We start from the raw sequence: 20,322 nt of genomic DNA, 5'->3' as shown, positions 1-20,322 counted from the left end.
TATATATATATATATATATGTGTGTGTGTGTGTGTTTATAAATATATATATATATATATGTTTGTGTGTATATATGTATATATATGATATGTGTGTGTATGTTACTCATTAGTTACTCAGTACTTGAGTAGTTTTTTCACAACATACTTTTTACTTTTACTCAAGTAAATATTTGGGTGACTACTCCTTACTTTTACTTGAGTAATAAATCTCTAAAGTAACAGTACTCTTACTTGAGTGCAATTTCTGGCTACTCTACCCACCTCTGTCAAAATGTCTTAAGTATAGTTTATTGCTACTGTTAAAGTGAATATATGATAGTCTATCATCTGTTTTTAAGTTCCTAGTGTATTGGTCCTCTGTGTCATGTTGGCAGTTGTTGCTAATTTTGTGGAAGAAGTTGGTATCTGGGTCTATGTCATTCACCAGACCAACATGTGTTTGGTTTGTTTGTTGAGCAGTTATTTGGAGTGTGTTGCTGTGTCCTATTGAGGATGCTGTTTCAAGGTACAGCCGGCAGGGGGAGCTCTTGAATGAAGTTGTTGCTTGATGTTGCTTCATCGAGGAAGTGATAGGAGAAGAAGTACAGAAGCCAGACTCTGCCATACAAGGTGCTAAACACGACCCATCAGGAGCAAGGTGGGTAAAGTGTCTTGCCCAGGAATACAACGGCCGTGACTGACGATGGCGTAATCTGTATCTGAACCAGGTACCCTTAGGTTGCTGGCACGGCCACTCTACCATCTGAGCCACCGCCCTAAAGCCCCAATATGAACCAATAGCAGGTTGGCCAGCGTTCCAAAGGACACATCTTCAAATTATTTCTGAAAACAACAAATTCCTCCTGTTATGTCGATGTATTTGTTGTCGGCCCACTTGGTAGACTAATTGGACGTGGATGTAAAGGATTTATTGATCAGTTGCATTGCAATGACATCGCACAGAGTGAGTGTAAAAGTTATTTTGCTGACACAGCAGAGGTCTTGGGTTGGCTCAAAGGATTTTGGTGGTTGCAAGGTATTCTATGTTTCAATATTTGGAAGGAAAACAGCACATGCAGAGCCAGTAACAAAAATATGTGAGCCTTTCTTCTGCTGAAAGCTGACTTTTATAAAAGGATCATTCCAGTGGTGAAATATGTCTGAGCGTTGAGGTGAAGTGAGGATAAGGTGTTTCTGAGTGCTGATTTCATGACAGTAACTACAGAATGGAGGTTCCCCAGACACATCACATCACCTTGACAACTGACAAATCTGTGATGATGTCATCAGCCCCGCTAATGAAGAAGGCATTGCTGGCTTTCCTTGTGAGGAATTCCTCACGTGCAGAGGGAGCACATGGATAGAATGTAGCAGTGAGAAGTGGCCCCGTGGGTGTGTTGGACCATAAAGTTGACTTATGGGACTCGAGTCAGTGACCATGAAAGCTGAGCCGCTAAACCCACCCAGCTACACTTTTGTAAGGCGTGTACAGGAGCTAGAAAGTGAGCTCTGTAGAGTAGCTGCTCCATTATAGTGTGGCTTGCTGCGGGATAAACTACCGTACCTTTGTCAAATCGCTTCCAAAGTAATACCAAAGAGAAGCTTCATCCTGGAAGGTCCAGAGTTCAGGAAGTACTATAGTTTCACAGCGTCACTGACAAATGACAAATGACTCCATCCATGAGAGCCAAGTGCAGAGACACATTTTCTGTGCGTGTGGTTTGTGTCTAGCTGCTGGAAACAATACAATTCTGGTTCTGGATAGCAGGTGGAAAAAAAAAGCTCAAGCAGAAATGAGAAATGCAGCCAATCTTCTATAACCACAAGAAATAAAGGCCACTTTTTTCTCTCTATCTAATAATCTCTCTTCTTGTGGGGATTTTCTGTGTTGTCGATACTAGCCCAGTGCTGCCCGGAAGTACTTCAAACACACACATGTTGTGTGTTGTCTTTGGAAATTCACTCATATCACAAATCTTTTTCCTCGCCTGCTATTTGAATCAAATGCTGAGACTTTTAAGTCCTGGATTTAGAAACGCTGAGAAAGCTTTTTTTTAAATATTTTTTTTATTTATTTTTTTTAGATGATCTGGCTGGGTCTGTAGACTCGAGACAGACAAGATAAACACATATCAGTCCCCCACAAACACCCTTGGCCTCCCAGTGTCAGGGTCAACCGAGGTCAAACTTTCACAGACACAGCAGTACAAAAAAAGTCCTTCTTGGGTCTTTTCGTTTTAGAGTTCCTTTACAGTAGGAAGGGGGATTCATATGGCCCCATTTGTCATTTTGTTTACCTGACACATGGATTGTGTTAAATATCTTGAAATTAGTTTTTGGCAATATTGTCTTTGACCACAGCATCAGTTCCTATGTAGAGTGGCGCTTTCCATCATTTTCACCAGACTGCATTGCAAATATTCTACTGTATTTGAAAACAGTCTCTTAAAATGGCAGCAAAACAAGCTCACTCACTCGAACCTACCAAAAAATGACGTAGAGTATTTTACTCCTGGTTTTTTATCTGAAACCCTTTTTTGAGTATACTTATGTACTGTAAATCTGTGGCTCACATTTGAACCAATACAAAATGGTCACACAAGTGCTTACCAAGATACAGTAGTACCTTTGTAATGGACCCGAGTGGTGGAATATTAAAATCTAATAAAAATGTTGCTTAAAACAAATATAAATATTAAGAACCCAATGTAGTGAGAGCAGCTGTCCAAAATAAGGGAAGATGATTATGCTTGTTCGCACTTTATTACAATACACATTAAACCGTCCAGTTGTCAATACTAAAAATACCAATTGGTAACCAATATTATGGTGAGGGTATAGCCGCGACAGGCGTAGTGGGTCAGCGTCCTGGCTCCACCCACTTCCACGGCGTCCTCCTGCACACAGAATTAAAACGGAGGCAGGCCACGGGGATAAAATCTTCTAAAACTACGGAGACGCTCCCCGGGCTGACGCCACACTTACACGCAAAGCAGGGTTTCCCCTGCCCCTGCTGTAGTTCCGCGTCGAAGTATTGGGTACGCCCACTCTCCTCGCCAGTCGCCGGTCACTCGCGGGACCTACGTGGCCGTACCCGTGCCGTCTCGCTCTGCCTCTAGGTCGCTCCCGGGGGTCGCCGCAGATTTCTGGGCCCCAATTGCCCCCTGTCCACAGAACCACACAGCCAGCGTACAACGTACGAGCCCGCAAGCCCACAGCCCTAGGCAGTTGGTTGCCCCCACAGATCCACAACACACGTCACTTACTTCGGAGGCAGAGTTTCCTCTGCCCCTGCGTGTTGTGGGCTTCTTGGGGTTCGCTCCGGTAGCCTGCGGGGTCTGCTGTGTAGTCCGTGGGTTCCTTCCCAGCCTGCGTGCATCCACCTGGTCGCTCTGCTGTCGCTTCCCCCCTCGTCGATCCTGCCTGTTCTCTTTTAAATGGGTGCAGTCCTAATGCTCCACAGGTGCGTCGGCAACCTTTACCAGTCAAAGAGCCATTTTGACCAGTTTCACAAATTAAAGAATACAATGGGAGCCACAAAAATCTTTTGAAATTTGAAATGAAATAACACTGCATACAAAGTTTTTTTTCATGCTTTGTGCTATGTATAAACCAAGGGTCTCAGACACGCGGCCCACGCCTTAAAATGACAATTGAATGTCAGTGCGGCCCATATTTGTCAACCCTCCCGATATTTCCGGCAGACTATAATTTTCAAGGCAATTGCTCTCTCGAACGTGCCGTGATGGTACAGCATTTAGCGCCCACAACAACCAGCGTGCTGGCCCAGGCACTCTATGAATGGAACTTCTGCTTGCTTACGTAAGTGACAGCAAGGCATACTTGGTCAACAACCACACCGGTTACACTGACGGTGGCGGTATAAAGAACTTTAACACTCTTACTAATAATGCGCCACACTGTAAACCCACACCAAACAAGAATGAAAAACACATTTCGGGAGAACATCTGCACCGTAACACAACATAAACACAACAGAAAAATACCCATAATCCCATGCAGCCCTGACTCTTCCGGGCTACATTATACACCCCGCTACCAAACCCCGCCCACCTCAACCGACGCAAGGAGAGAGGGGGGTGGGGGGGTTGATGTGTGGGGGAGCAGGGTTGGGGTGGGGGCGGGGTTTGGTGGTAGCAGGGGTGTATAATGTAGCCCGGAAGAGTCAGGGCTGCATGGGATTCTGGGTATTTGTTCTGTTGTGTTTATGTTGTGTTAAGGTGCAGATGTTCTCCCGAAATGTGTTTGTCATTCTTGTTTGGTTTTGGTTCAAAGTGTGGCGCATTATTAGTAAGAGTGTTAAAGTTCTTTTATATGGCCACCGTCAGTGTAACCTGTGTGGCTGTTGACCAAGTATGCTTTGCTGTCACTTACGTGTGCAAGCAGAAAATGCATACGACAAGAGGCTGGGCTGGCACGCTGTTTATACAGATTGTAGAGGGTGCTAAATGCTGTACCATCATGGCACGCCCTTATTATTATTGTAAGGGTGCAAATCGGAGAATATTAATCCTGGGAGTTTTCTGCGAGAGGCACTGAAATCCGGTAGTCTCCCGGGAAAATCGGGGGGGTCGGCAAGTATGCAGCTGAGCCGCATCAGAGTGATCAAAGAGCCGCATGCGGCTCCGGTGCCGCGGGTTGCCGACCCCTGGACTATAACAACTAAAACATTGTAACGTTCTGTGATCTATAAGTAACTCTGTGACTTAATGATGGGATCGGCAGTTCTTTTGACTGTACTGAATCACTAGAATCAGTTCCTTAAATTGAGTCGTTCAAAAAATGTGTTCACCGAAATGAAAAAGAAGGCGCTTAGATGGCAACATATGTTGTTCCAAAACCTGTATGTACTTTTCAGCATTAATGACGCCTTCACAGATGTGTAAGTTACCCATGTCTTGGGCACTAATGCACCCCCATTCCATCACAGATGCTGGCTTTTGAACGTTGCGTCGATAACAGTCTGGATGGTTCGCTTCCCCTTTGGTCCGGATGACACGATGTCGAATATTTCCAAAAACAATTTGAAATGTGGACTCGTCAGACCACAGAACACTTTTCCACTTTGCATGAGTCCATCTTAGATGATCTCGGGCCCAGAGAAGCTGGCGGCGTTTCTGGATGTTGTTGATAAATGGCTTTTGCTTTGCATAGTAGAGCTTTAACTTGCACTTACAGATGTAGCGACCAACTGTATTTAGTGACAGTGGTTTTCTGAAGCGTTCCTGAGACCATGTGGTGATATCCTTTAAAGATTGATGTCGGTTTTTGATACAGTGCCGTCTGAGGGATCGAAGGTCACGGTCATTCAATGTTGGTTTCCGGCCATGCCGCTTACGTGGAGTGATTTCTCCAGATTCTCCGAACCTTTTGATGATATTATGGACCGTAAAATCCCTAAATTTCTTGCAATTGCACTTTGAGAAACGTTGTTCTTAAACTGTTTGACTATTTGCTCACGCATTTGTTGACAAAGTGGTGACCCTCGCCCCATCCTTTCTTGTGAAAGACTGAGCATTTTTTGAGAAGCTGTTTTTATACCCAATCATGGCACCCACCTGTTCCCAATTAGCCTGCACACCCGTGGGATGTTCCAAGTAAGTGTTTGATGAGCATTCCTCAACTTTATCAGTATTTATTGCCACCTTCCCAACGTCTTTGTCACGTGTTGCTGGCATCAAATTCTAAAGTTAATGATTATTTGCAAAAAAAAAAATGTTTATCAGTTTAAACATCAAATATGTTGTCTTTGTAGCATATTCAACTGAAAATGGGTTGAAAATGATTTGCAAATCATTGTATTCCGTTTATATTTACATCTAACACAATTTCCCAACTCATATGGAAACGGGGTTTGTACATTCTGATACTTTTGAAGAGCGTGGGTGGGGATGGTTTTCAATTGTAATCTGGAAAAGCCTCCACAAACAAACAGCTTGCAGACAGACTCAAAAAATGTGTTACAAATGTGACTGTTGACTGTTGGGTGTAATTATAGATGATAAAAAGGAACTGGAAACCTCATCTAAACAATATACAACATAAAGTAGTAAGAAACACATCAATAATGAATATGACAAAACATGTTCTGGACCAAAAATCACGTCATATTATCTACTGATCGCGAGTGTTACCATATATGAGTTATTGTGAACAAATATGGGAAAACAACTACAAACGTGCGCTTTATTCACTAACGGTGTTACAAAAAAGATCAATTAGAATAATACATAATGTTGGATATATGGAACATACAAACACAACATTAGTTGAATCACAAATATTAAAATTCAATGATTTGGTACATTTGCAAACAGCTAAAATTATGTACAAAGCTAACTATAACCTGCTACCCAAGAATGTACAACCATTTTTCTCAACAAAAGAGGAGAAATGTAACCTTAGAGGAAAATCTAATTTAAAACCTGTGTATGCTCGTACAACATTTAAAACCTTTAGCATATCAGTTTGTGGATTTAAATTATGGAATGGATTAAGCAAAGAAATCAAACAAAGCACCAATATGATCCAGTTTTGTTCAAACTACAAGGTTAGTTAAAGTTAAAGTCCCAATGATAGTCACACACAATAGGTGTGGTGTAATTTGTCCTCAGCATTTGACCCATCCCCTGTTCACCCCCTGGGAGGTGAGGGGAGCAGTGAGCAGCAGCGGTGGCCGTGCCGGGAATCATTTTGGTGATTCAACCCCCAATTCCAACTCTTGATGCTGAGTACCAAGCAGGGAGGTACGAGGTTTTATAGTCTTTGGTATGGCTCGGTATGACTTGGTATGACTACATATGTTCACAAAGTACAATGAAGAACAATTATGATGAACATCTTGAACCTTTTTTTTTCTTTGTTTTTTGAGATAACGATTATTTATGTATTTCATATTTGTTTACTTACTATATTATTTATTTATTCACTGTTATGTTACAAACTGAGAACAAGGAAATGGGATAAAATGTATATGATATGAAAAGGGGTAGAATTAAATAAGCTCTGCTTCTTCCTACTCCTTTTTGGGCGTGCTGTAATGAAACAACTGGAAATAAGTGATGCAATACATTGTATCGTATGCATGTTTGAAATAAACTGAAACTGAACTGAACTGAACTGAAATACATGCAACATTTACACCAAAGCATATTCATCACATTGTATCTAGACCACAGGGAAGTGTTTTAAATGTAGATTAAAATCACAATAGGTCCACTTCAAATGCAATAATGTTTCTCACTTTTTTTAACCAAAGTGCTGACTTTTTTTGGCCCCATGCATGGGTTATTTTGCAGCCGCACTCCGTAAAAATAGCAAATAATTTTGGTATCGCGGAAGAAAAAAGACTTGTTTTTAGAACTGTATGTGGAGGTTGTTGTTGGGTAATAATACCCTAAAACCCTCTTGTGCAAAAAGCAATGGCCCAAAACTGTATCATGTTGTTTAAGTTGTCAGTTTTAATGTGATTCAGATTAATGTGTTTCGTCAAACACATTAATGTTGATATAGGTAATTGTTATTATTCATTATCAATATTGTTATTTCTAATGTATCTATGTGTAGTCTGATACTGTTAATTGTCATTTCTGTGTTAATACTATTTACTTCACTAACTGCTTTTTCTTTATAATTTTTGGTGTCATATTTGTACATATCATATTTGATAATGTAGTTCTGTTGTTGTTGTTGTTCTGTCTTATCTCCCTCTTTCCCCCGTCATTTCCCCGTATGTCTTCTTTTTTTTCTACTTTATATCCCCTCCTGCTCCAGTCCGGCTGCACCAAAAATCCATTTAATAAAGTCAAATGCAAATAGGGCAACAAGAGAAGTATCCCACACTTCTCTTTTGTAAAGTAAATCTGTACAGCAGATATGGGCATACACATAGACAATATAATTTGCCTGAGTGGCTGGACAGAACAAGTTTGAAACTGCGCCATGTAACGAGCCCTTAAACTTTTAGTCGGTCTCGATTGCAATGGCTATTGGCACGGTTGAGAAACATTTGACAGTGGGATATTTTTACTGCCTCTTTTTGCAGACAGTGAAAATACTGACACATCCCAAATTATTATCAGCTATTGCTTTTTTAGAGACTCATGTATCAAGCTGCTACAAGTCTACTTCTATTCCTGCCAATTAGTGTCATAGTTGCCTGTCCAAGTACTTTTGTCTGTAAGTGGGTCAACTTTAGCAACTTTAACATACAGTACAGACCAAAAGTTTGGACACACATTCTCATTTAATCCGTTTTCCTTATTTTCATGACTAATTACATTGTAGATTGCCACTGAAGGTATCAAAACTTTTTTCTTCAAAATAGCCACCCTTTGCTCTGATAACTGCTTTGCACACTATTAGCATTCTCTCAATGAGCTTCAAGAGGTAGTCACCTGAAATGGTTTTCACTTCATAGTTTTGATGCCTTTAGTGACAATCTAAAATGTAAATAGTCATGAAAATAAGGAAAAGGCATTGAATTGAGAAGGAGTGACCAAACTTTTGGCCTGTACTGTACATGATGAAAGCAAAGTTCTACAATGCTCTGTGTTTAGGGCTATTTGTGCCAGTGACGTGCAGTCAGGGGAGGCAGGTGAGGCGGGGCCTCATGTGCCATCATTGAAAGAAAACAATTTTAAAAAGAAAACATTTTTTTAAATTGTTATATGTATCCAGTGATTATATTATGAAGTTATTTTCCATTTGACTTCACCAGCTTTAGATTATTTTTTATTCAAAATCGCTGAATTTTCACATTTGCCGTTCAAATACTGAGAAGAGACTTGCGGTGATCAGCAGCCAGTTGAGGCACGTCACTGAGTTGAGCCTCACCATGGATTGCGCAATGACTCGGCTAACTGCTGGCCTGCTGTGCAGTGAGACCGTATTGCTATATGAATTATATTATACAATTCCATAGTTTAGTTAGCTGAGGTGTATAATGTACAGTGTATTTTGTCAACAACTGTATGTGTGTAACATATTTCTTGTGCTGAGCAATCATAAAATGGCTGCGAAGGCGCACTGCGTGAGGCTCCCAGTAATTCCGCCTCCTGGTGGTAGAGGGCGGTAGTGACCCCAGGGAGCATTTCTGCGACTACTCGGCTGCAGAAGAAGTGACAACAAGCAGCAACAGTTAGCAGCGATCGTTTATTTTTTCCTCTTGCCTGGACTTTTAACATGGAGGATTACATATCTAAAATAAAACAGTTTTCTAAACTGGACTTTCAATCGAAGCAGGAGGTAATAATTAAAGGAAGATCTCCATCGAGACAGAGAGACTTTTAAAAGTAAGGAAGTGTCATGTCTGTGTGATCATGTTTTTGTTTTGGTCATGTTCGTTTTGGGTTTTGGACTTTTTGTGCACTTTTGTTTTGTCACCATAGCAACCATTAGTTTTCACCTGTCACATCACGCACCTGTTTCACGTTTTGAGTCACGCACCTGCTTTCACTAATCATGTCCATAGTATTTAAGTTCATTCTTTTCAGTTTGTCGTTCTGACGACCTCCCCATATATGCTTCTGCACACTCTCCACACCCTTATGATCCTTGCTGCTCTTTTTTCATGCCGGTTCCATGCCAAGTAAGTTTTTGTTTATTAAGCCACAGTTTGTGTTTTGTCTAATTGTTCATAGTTTCCGCCACTGTGCGTGCTTTTCATTTGTACTTTTTTGCTATAGTCTTTTGGTTTCATAGTTTATTCTCCGCCACTCTGCGCGCTTTTTGTTTGATCCTTTTCTTTGTATTTATAGTCTTTAAATAAAAAATGTACTTACATTCCCGTCTCGCCCGAGCCAACTTTCCGTTGCATCCCGGAAAAGCTAACACCCAAGATCAAGTCTTGACAGGAAGACTTCTATAAACAAGTTATGGATGCTTTTGTTCAAAAGGAGCTGCGCATGGACTTAATTTATAAGTAAAGGTAAGTGTAGATTAACTACGATCAAAGTATTGGACAGGACGTCGAAAATGTGTAATAAAGTTGTACTTTATATAAGAAAAAAATGGCATACAAAACGGTACAAAACGATCCCTATATCTTGTTATCTGTCATTCATTCATCACCCGTGGGCTCGTAATCCTCAATCTCAACAACCACAATGCACCTGCTCCCGGTCTTTTCTAACATCCGGTTTTGCCGCAATGCATTGTGGAACATGCAGTCTTTTAGTTAACCCTTTGTTCGGCTATTGAGTAGAAAACAACTCAATTCAGTGTCAGTGTTTCTCAAATAATCAATATCAAACACATGTATAAATCAAATCAATTCCCTTTTAACTCTTTTTAGCTGTAAATAATAATAGATCAATTTATCAGCAATTAAATCAAATGATCATCACACATGAACTATATAACGCATAAGTTGCAACATCCTTCCCCCATGAACTATGTTCATCTAAATCTCAAGACAGTACAGTAACTGAATAGGTCTTCTTAACAAAGTCCCTGAGGGAGTGCGGACTATGCACGACCTGACAAGTCCATCTCTGCCGGTAAACAGTTCTGTGATTCTTCCCAGTTTCCAGGTTTGTCTGGGGGTGTTGTCCTCTCCAATGAGTACAACGTCACCCACTTTCAGTGGTGTGGGTGTCGGTGTGTCACAGCGGTGCGCTGACTTCAAGTCCAGTAGGTAATCCTTGCGCCAGGCGGTCCAGAAGCTGGTTGTGAGTCTCTGTCTGTACTTCCATCTTCGAGTGATCTCTGCCTTGTTTGCAGTTGGGTGCTGAAAGTTAGCAGGGAAGGGCTTTGGTGGCAGAGAGGTCAGCCGTTTTTCCCACCAGAAAGTGGGCTGGGGTCAGCGGCTGTGGTTCATCCACTTCATTGTGCACAAATGTCAGAGGTCTTGAGTTTATGATCGCCTCCACCTCTGTCAGTATTGTGCACATCTCTTCAAAGTTGAGTGAAGCTCTCCCTAGAACTTTCTTCAGGCATGTTTTTACTGATCGGACGAGCCTCTCCCAGAATCCACCCCACCAGGCTGCTCTTTCTGCAATGAACTTCCAGGTGATGCCCTTTTCTGAGAAGAACTCTAACAGCTGGGGTTCTTTGATAGCTTTCCACAGCTCCTTCAGGTCTTGATCAGCTCTCTTAAATGTTCTGGCATTGTCTGAGTAGATTATTTTGCATAATCCTCTTAGATGAGATGAATCTTTTCAGCGCTAACAAGAATGTCTCTGTTGACTGATCTGAAACCAGTTCCAGGTGTACTGCTCTGGTTACAGCACAGGTGAATAGCGCGATGTATGAGTTCTTCCCAGAATCATCTGTTTTCACATAAAGTGGCCCTGCAAAATCCACACCTGTGACTTCGAATGATGGGGATTCAGTTATTCGGTCTTTGGGCAAGGGCGCAGTGATCTGCTGTTCGGCCTTTGCCTTGAATCTTTTGCAAACTGTGCAGCTGGCCACAGTTCTCTTCACTAGCTGCCTGGCACGCAGGATCCAGTATCTCTCCCTCACTTGAACGAGAGTGTCTCTCACTCCTGAGTGCATCACTTTTTCATGACAGCTTTGTATCAGCAGTTCTGAATATCTGTGTTTATTGGGCATAATCCATGGGTGCTGCTCTCTGGATGTGAAATCGGACTGCTGCAGCCTTCCTCCCACACTGAGCAGCTCGTGTTCATCCAGGAAAGGTTTGAGTTCTTTAATCTTGCAGTCATTGTTTAGGCCCTTTTCCCCTTTCAGTTGTTTGATCTCCTGGCTGAAACTCTGTTGTTGTATTGTCTTGATCCAGTACTTTTCTGCCTCGAAGAACTCGTCAGCAGTTAGTTCTCCTTTTTTCTTTGTTTTTGTTTGAGCATTGGCTATGAATCTCTTTATCCAGGCTGTCACTCTGAGGACTCTTTTCAGCTTGCTGTATCTTTCCAGTTCTAACACTGGTTCAGTGGGGTCTGTGTCATTTGCAGCAAGCTGTACAGTGATCTGTTGGCTGGACCTTAGTTCTGCATTCACCTTGTCTGGAACATTGTCATTTTCAGTCTCCTCTGACTGATCAGTTGATGTCAGAACGCTGGGCCCGTTCCACCATAGGTGGTTCTGTATCAGCCCTACAACACTTTGTCCTCTTGTGGGAAGGTCAGCTGGATTTATCTTCCCTGGGATGTGTGACCATCTCTCAGGGTTGGTCAGTGACTGGATCTCGGTCACTCTGTTTGCAACAAACTGTTTCCACTTCTGAGCTGAGCTGCAAATCCAATGCAGTGTAATCATAGAGTCTGTCCACATTCTTATCTGATTTGGTTCCAGTTTTAGAGTCGTCATCAAGTTGGTGGCTAGTCTCGCTCCAATCACAGCTCCCATGAGCTCCAGGCGTGGCAGTGTCATTTTCTTGAGAGGAGCCACCCTTGATTTGGAAGCAACTAGGCTCATTATAGGTTCTCCGTCTGGCGATTCACCTTGTAGGTACGCTGCAATACTGTAAGCTCTTTCACTTGCGTCGCAGAACACATGTAGTGTTAGGGCATGTTTATTTTCTGGCTGCATGTCTGTTCGATACCATCTTGGTATGGCGAGCTGGTGTTGCTGGGGCAGTTCTGAACACCACTGTTGCCATTCTTGAGTCAGGTCAGGTGGTAGCTCTTCGTCCCAGGAGAGTCCTCTCTCCCACATTTCTTGAAACATGCACTTGATTCTGATTGTGAAAGGTGTCAGGAACCCGAGTGGGTCATAGATGCGTGCAGCTGACTGCAGAACACTTCTCTTTGTGTTCTTCTTTTCTTTTAAGATGCTCAATAGCGGTCTGAGGTCAAAGGTGAAGTCATCTGTTTCTGGCCTCCACACTAGGCCCAACACCTTGAGCACAGCTCTGTGTGTCTCCGATGCCAGTGTGTGGTCTGTTGTGCCCTCCTTCCATTTCTTCTCCAGCTCATGAGAGTTGGTCATCCACTTGCAGAGGTCCATGCCTGCGGTTGACAGCATTTGGGTTGCAGTTGCTGTCACATGGTAGGCCTCTTCAACACTGTGTGCGCTTGCAATAAAATCATCGACATAAAGTGACTCTCTTAGTGTCTCTACAACCTGTGGTTGTTTTGTTTCATATTGTTTTAGGTGTTTTCTGATTATAGCTGCGAGTAGGAATGGACTTGGGGAGGCCCCAAACACCACTCTGGTCATCCGCAGCACACGCAGCTCTCCATCCTCTTCTCCGCTTGGTGGGCCTGTGAGCCACAGAAATCTCACTGCATCTCTGTCTTTCTCCACTATGGAGATCTGCAAGAAAGCCTTTTTTATGTCTGACATAAATGCGATTTCATTTTTTCTGAATTTAATGAGGACACTGATTAGATCTGGATTCAGGTTTGGTCCTGTGAGCAGACAGTCATTGAGGGATGGACTGCCATCTTCATGAGACGACGCATCAAACACCACTCTCAGCTTTGTGGTCACTTTGTCTTCTCTGAGTACTGCGTGGTGAGGTAAGTAGTATTTCACGTACTTGCGTTGTCTTTTGGCACATCCTCTGCAATGTTCTGCTGTAAATAGTCCTCCACTACTTCATTGTATCTGCTGTAGAATGTAACATCCTTCTTCAGTCTTTTCTTCAGACATTCAAATCGTTTTTTAGCAACTATGTAGTTGTCTTGGAGCGCTGCTTTTTCTGGTTTCCATGGCAACTCCACGTGATATCGTCCATCTTTGAAAGTTGTTGTTCTCTCAAACATCTGCATAGCCATTTCTTCTGCTGGGTTCTATGTGTTTTCACTTGTGATGCCCAGAGACTCAATTTCCCAGAATGCACTTAGTTGCTTGGAGACAAGTGTGTCCTCTTCAAGTGGAATGAACATGCAGGTTGCCTCAGCGACACTTGACATGCACACTGGTCCCTGCACAGACCATCCAAATGTGCTCTCCAGTGCAACTAATGTCTCTGTCAGTCGCTCCACTCTTCCTGAGACAATTTGCCAATAGTAGTCTGCTCCTATCAGGACAGATAGCTCAGGATCATCATCATTATCTGGGAAGTCTGCTAGTTGTAGTCCCTTTTTCTTGAGCTCATGTTGAATCTGATCACCGGGAACTTTCATTACAGCTGAGCACACCTGAGGTGTTTCTAAGGCCTCAATTTCAATTCTTTGCTGGTTGTCCCAGACATTCTCCAATATGACTTTCACTGTGTTGCGTTGTGACATTGTGGGGACAGAGGAGCCAAACGTGTGAAGAGTGAGTGTCTCTTGTCTTATTACTGGTAAGTTCAGGCTCTTCACAAGGTTTTCATGGATGAAGCTTCTCTGACTCCCCCCATCGAGTAAACAGCGAGCCATTTTTCTGCCTAATGGGCCTCCTACCCATGCCTTAGCGGTTTGTAGCAGCACAGTGTTCTGTCCATCTTGTTTAATCTTCGCTGAGTGAGGAATGACTGAGGAAACAACAGCCTCTTCTTTAACATTGGGGGGCTGCACCTCACTTTTCTCACCGGTGCACACAGCAATGTGATGCCTCCTTCCACATTTTTCACATGATGCATCCTTCACTTTGCATGTTTTTGCAATGTGTTTCTGTCCCAGACACACGAAACATCTTCCCATTTTCTTGATCTTTTCTTTGCTTTGAGGAATGCTGTTAGTAGGGCAATGCTCAGATTTGTGTTCTGCACTGTCACAGAATATACAGTTATGTGTCTTCTGGCTGACTGTATGCAGTGCAGCAGCAGATTGCATGCTGGGTCTGTTCATTTTTGTGCCATTGGATGAGCATAACTGCTTCCATGGCTTACTTTCTGGTTTGTGTTCTTTCTGGGTGTATGACGTTGTCATTTGCAGTGCTCTTTCCCTGCTCTGAACCTCCTTCTGTAGGAATTTGACTATTTCATCAACCTTCCATTCATCATCATCTCCCCTCTGACGGCTATATTCAAGAGCTATGTCATCTGGAATCATCTTCATTAAAATTGGGCATAGTAGGCTTCCATAAGTGTCTGACACTACACCCAGTGACTCCAAGCTCCTAAGTTGAATTTCACATTCATCATATAGCTGCCTTAATGCATGCACATCAGAGGATTTCTTCATAGGAGTTAGATTCAGCAGCCTTGACATGTGAGCACTGATCACCAGATCTTTCCTTCCAAATCTGCTTTTCAATAATGTGATAGCACTGTCATAATTAGCATCTGTGAGCATAAGTCCTGCTACTGCCTTTGCAGCTGTTCCTGTTTGGTACGTTTTCAGGTAGGTAAACTTCTCACGTTTGCACAATGCATCATTCGTGTGAATAGCAGTCTCATACTGGCTCCAAAACTCCTGCCATCTACTGACATCGCCATTGTATTTATCAATAATCAATTTCGGTAGCTTTACAGACTGTCTGTATGCTAATGAGTTGGTCGAGTTAGCGTCGCTCACCCTCTACTGCGGTGATGCTTGTTGCTGCTGTTTTTCATCCTCCTTTTTCTTCACCATGCGCTGCGCGCGGCTCTTATACGAGATGACACGTTGTTTGTAGTCCTCCGTATTTTCGATCTCGTGTTCCAAGTCATCCAACGCCGTGAGCAGTTCAATTCCATTGTCCAACTCAAATAGACTGTCCTCCTTCGCGGACAACATGTCCAATAAAGTACTCAAATGATCAATGTCCGGATCTGACTTGGTCATTTCTCCGTCTATCTGGTTCAAAAGACGTGTCGTAGTACCTCTGATTGCAGCCCGTTTTCTTCTCATTCTTTCCATTTCGGTCCTACGTTCCTCTTCTGTCATCTGAGCAGCGGCTTTTGCTTCTCCCTCGCTCATCTTTTTCCGAGTTTTTCGGCACCAAAAAATGTAGATTAACTACGATCAAAGTATTGGACAGGACGTCGAAAATGTGTAATAAAGTTGTACTTTATATAAGAAAAAAATGGCATACAAAACGGTACAAAACAATCCCTATATCTTGTTATCTGTCATTCATTCATCACCCGTGGGCTCGTAATCCTCAATCTCAACAACCACAATGCACCTGCTCCCGGTCTTTTCTAACATCCGGTTTTGCCGCAATGCATTGTGGAACATGCAGTCTTTAGTTAACCCTTTGTTCGGCTATTGAGTAGAAAACAACTCAATTCAGTGTCAGTGTTTCTCAAATAATCAATATCAAACACATGTATAAATCAAATCAATTCCCTTTTAACTCTTTTTAGCTGTAAATAATAATAGATCAATTTATCAGCAATTAAATCAAATGATCATCACACATGAACTATATAACGCATAAGTTGCAACAGTAAGACCATAATAAATTTTTTTTTATTAAATGTGCTTTTTTGTGTGCTACAGTTTGTATGTGTAAAGTTAAAGTTAAGTTAAAGTACCAATGATTGTCACACACACACTAGGTGTGGTGAAATTTGTCCTCTGCATTTGACCCATCCCCTTGCTCACCCCCTGGGAGGTGAGGGGAGCAGTGGGCAGCAGCGGCTCCGCGCCCGGGAATAATTTTTGGTGATTTAACCCCCAATTCCAACCCTTGATGCTGAGTGCCAAGCAGGGAAGAATGCTGGTATGAGCTTTTAAACATAACCCGTTAACTGCTGCCAATCAAATGGTGAATAAGATACTCTTTAAGGTTCATATGTTTGTAAATCTGACTGTGATGAAGTCAGTGCCTCACCAGCCATGAACCTCACCGCAGGTCACTGATTTGTACTATATGAACATCACTCTGTATTCAGTATGAAATATGTATTGGAAAGAATGTCAATATGCATGCACAACTAAAAACCGATGTCTAATGTGAATACCCCCTTGCCATTGAATGTGGAAAATCATGTCCACACTGCTACATGCGTGTGAAAGGGTAAAAGCATGGGAAGGCCTCAGTGGTCCCGTGGAGGCTGGAATGCATCCACAGTGCCTGCGGACTCCCGTCTGCAGAGAAAATGATATGCAGTGTCTGGGTAATTGAAGGGTCGTAAATGACTAACACGGGCCCATGACTCCATGACCTGAAGGCTGCCGTTTCATTGCGGAGCACTTAGAGGGCAGGACAGGATCCTCTGGTAGAGATGTCTGTCAGCAAGTGAAACTGTGCTACATTTCCCAGGGTGGTCCGCTCAGGGGAGGTGTGCACATGATCGATGAAGAGAAAGAGCTTCGGCTTGTGGGGATAGGTGAGACACTGGAATGTGATTTTTGTAGCCCAGTGGGGTGCGGCGAAAACATCTGCACGGGTGTCATGTTGTGCTGCATGAGAGGAGTTACTTGACACATTTGAGCAGCTTCATGGTTTGTCCTCATTACTTATATGTAGATGCGTGGACCACTGATACACCTCCCACCAAGACAGTACAGTTTTTTGTGTACGTGTGTAACACCTGCTATTCTGTGCTTAAGTAAAAAAATACTATAAGTCAGTGATTCTCAAACTGTGGTACCTCTAGTGGTATGCCAAATAATCATTTGTACTGAACAAAAATATAAACGCAACACTTTTGTGTTTGCTCCCATTTTTCATGAGTTGAACTAAAATATCTAAAACTTTTACTGTATACACAGAATACCTATTCCTCTCAAATATTGCACACAAATCAGTCTAAATCTATGTTAGTGAGCATTTCTTATTTGCCAAGATAATCCATCCCACCTCACCGGTGATTAAACAGCAAGATGCTGATCAAACAGAATGATTATTGAAACGGTGTGCTGTAGGCTGCCCACAATAAAAGGCCACTCTGGAATGTGCAATTGCTGGATATTGGCAGGAAGTGGAACACTCTGTCGTATACGCCGATCCGCAGCATCCCAAACATGCTGAATGGGTGACATGTCCGGTGAGTATGCTGACCATGCAAGAACTGGGATGTTTTCAGCTTCCAGGAACTGTGTACAGATCCTTGCAACATGTCGTACATTGTCATGCTGCAACATTAGGTGATGGTTGCAGGTAAATGGCACAACAATGGGCCTCAGAATCTCGTCACGGTATCTTTGTGCAATCAAAATGTAGAGTGGCCTTTTATTGTGGGCAGCCTAATGCACACCTGTGCAATAATCATGCTGTTTAATCAGCATCTTGATATGCCACACCTGTGAGGTGGGATGGATTATCTTGGCAAAGAAGAAATGCTCACTAACACAGATATGGACAGATATGTGGACAATATTTGAGAGGAACAGGTCTTTTATGTAAATAGTAAAAGTTATATATATTTGAGTTCAATTCATGAAAAATGGGAGCAAAAACAAAAGTGTTGCTTTTATATTTTTGTTCAGTGTAATTAAAGTGAGTGGCTTGACAGGACATGTTAAATATATATATATATTCAAACACAGTGTTACTGTGTAATGTTACAGTGGCCAAAATACTAAATATACTTGTTTAAAAAATTGTTTTTAATGAATACTTAGGCCTACTACACTACAACAGTTTAATGTTGGTCATTATGGTAGAACTTGGAGAACCAAGTGTTTTTTGAGGAGGTACTTTCTGAAAAAAATGTTAGGATTTACTGAACTATAGCTAAGTAAGTACAGTATCCAACTAACTCACAAACTAACATATGAACAGTAAACTCACTTCAGTAACTAACTTACAAATTTGCTAACTAAGTACAATACCTAACTCACAAACTAACTTATGAACAGTAAACTATCTACACTAACTAACTTACACACTATCTAAGTACAATAACAAACTGACAATAAACTAGAATAACTAATGTACAGGCTTTAAACTTGTGGACCTGCTTGAAGTGAGTACAGTAAGTACAGTACAAGTAAACTGGAGGTCTGCCATCGTTCAAGTACACATGCTTATATTATAACAGGAGGTCTACTGTCCTTGTGTGGAATGTGATTTTCAGTAGAAAAAACAAAAACGATTCTTGTGTCCAATTGGAGGTTCTTTCCTTGGACAGTGAAAAAAAACTGTATTTCTGTGCCATACATTACTACAAAATAAACCACCTCTGTTACCCGGGGTCGTCCAACATCAAGCGAAATTTTGCGGTGATTAGTCGAAACCTGAGCATGTGTCTGGTAAAGAATGTTTGTAGTGCAACAGCGTTTAGGGAGGATTATGGAAGATGGAAAATATTGTCTGTCCACGTTATAATTAGGAACAGACACGCTTTATTGTATGTGTTTGAGTGGCTGTAGAAGTCTGGCTGGTGCAGAACTCATACACACAAAGGCTGAAACATATGAGCTGATGCAGTGTCCAGTACTTGTGTCTTCTTGCAGAGCGAGTCAGAGGCCCTCAGTGAGCAGCAGTTACTAAGCCTGCTGGATGCTTGTGAGCTGACAGAGCCAGGACCTTGAGACGCACACATGGACCTCCTGCATGCCAGGTCCTGCTGTCAAGATGGCCATCAAATGACGCGCCATCGCTGACATCACTCTTCCTGCCTTCTAAGTCAGAAGCAAGTCTAGCGAATGTACATGCATTTCATTGTCATAAGATGTCATTTTAGCTCGTAAAACCACCGATGATTCACTGCCTTTTGGCCACCAATGTGGAGACGTATAAATAAGTAGTACATGCATGAAACTGATACAGCCAAGGAGCATTCCATCTTCTGCAGTACCCTTTAGGAAAATATCCTTTTCTAACAGAAATATATAAATATATACATAAAAAAACAATTGTTTATGTATTAATGCTGCTAATTCAGCATGGGGAAGAAAAGCAGTACTTTGTACTTATAAATATCCTAAATGTCATTAAACTTAATTATTACAGCTGCAGAGTGTTTCTGCAGCAGTCCAACTGTGGTAGTATGTGCATTTACACTCCATTTGTAATGGTTCATTTCAATAAAGAGCAGTGACTCAATCTCAAAATGTGTTACATCATTTTTATAGTTCTCTTTTTGAAGAACCCTATCTTTCAGTCCACAAGGTGCACTGAATTATAAGGTGCATTAAAAGGGTCTTTTTTTTTTTTTTTGTACATATAAAACACTTCATTGTGGTCTACATAACATGTAATGGTGATTCTTTAGTCAAAATGTTGCATACATTTTGTTTTACAGACCATTGTCAAGCTGCTTTTTGACCGTCTCTTCATGATGCGGTCTTTTTACGTGCCTCCACTTCGACTGCGTCTTCTCCCCGTCATCTTTGTTGTATTGGTAGCTTTTGGTCCTTTCATAGCGAGTTTCCTGACAGTTATAAATTACATCTGTATGCTATTCTGGATTAGAAATGGCAACAGTGGAGGATTAATGCCCCACAACAAGAGGATTGAGAAAAAGAAGAAACTTATTGAAGCGGAATGCAATGGCAGACGCACACGCACTTTTTCAGGACTTATGCAGATCCCAAATACACATGAACAGGTACCAACTGGTAAGAAAAGTTGGTTTTGCATAATATTCGTCAACAAATCACCAGATAAT

At 42.0% G+C, this 20,322-nt stretch overlaps 1 protein-coding gene across 3 annotated transcripts in view; it reads left to right on the top strand.

Moving 5' to 3' along the window:
* Window positions 1–19,734, top strand: part of fsip1 (fibrous sheath interacting protein 1) — a 109,812-nt gene extending 90,078 nt beyond the window's left edge. For all 3 annotated transcript variants that reach the window (XM_061968936.2, XM_061968935.2, XM_061968937.2), the window contains exon 10: window positions 19,166–19,734. In XM_061968936.2, the coding sequence (XP_061824920.2) occupies window positions 19,166–19,243 (78 nt within the window). In that variant the 3' untranslated portion in view covers window positions 19,244–19,734. The remainder of the gene's footprint in view (window positions 1–19,165) is intronic.
* The last annotated feature ends 588 nt before the right edge of the window (window positions 19,735–20,322 follow it).

This window comes from Nerophis lumbriciformis, linkage group LG08, assembly GCF_033978685.3.
Source record: "Nerophis lumbriciformis linkage group LG08, RoL_Nlum_v2.1, whole genome shotgun sequence".
Lineage (NCBI taxonomy): Eukaryota > Metazoa > Chordata > Actinopteri > Syngnathiformes > Syngnathidae > Nerophis > Nerophis lumbriciformis.
Note: the sequence above shows the minus strand (reverse complement) of the source record. Positions and strands in the feature narration are given on the sequence as shown.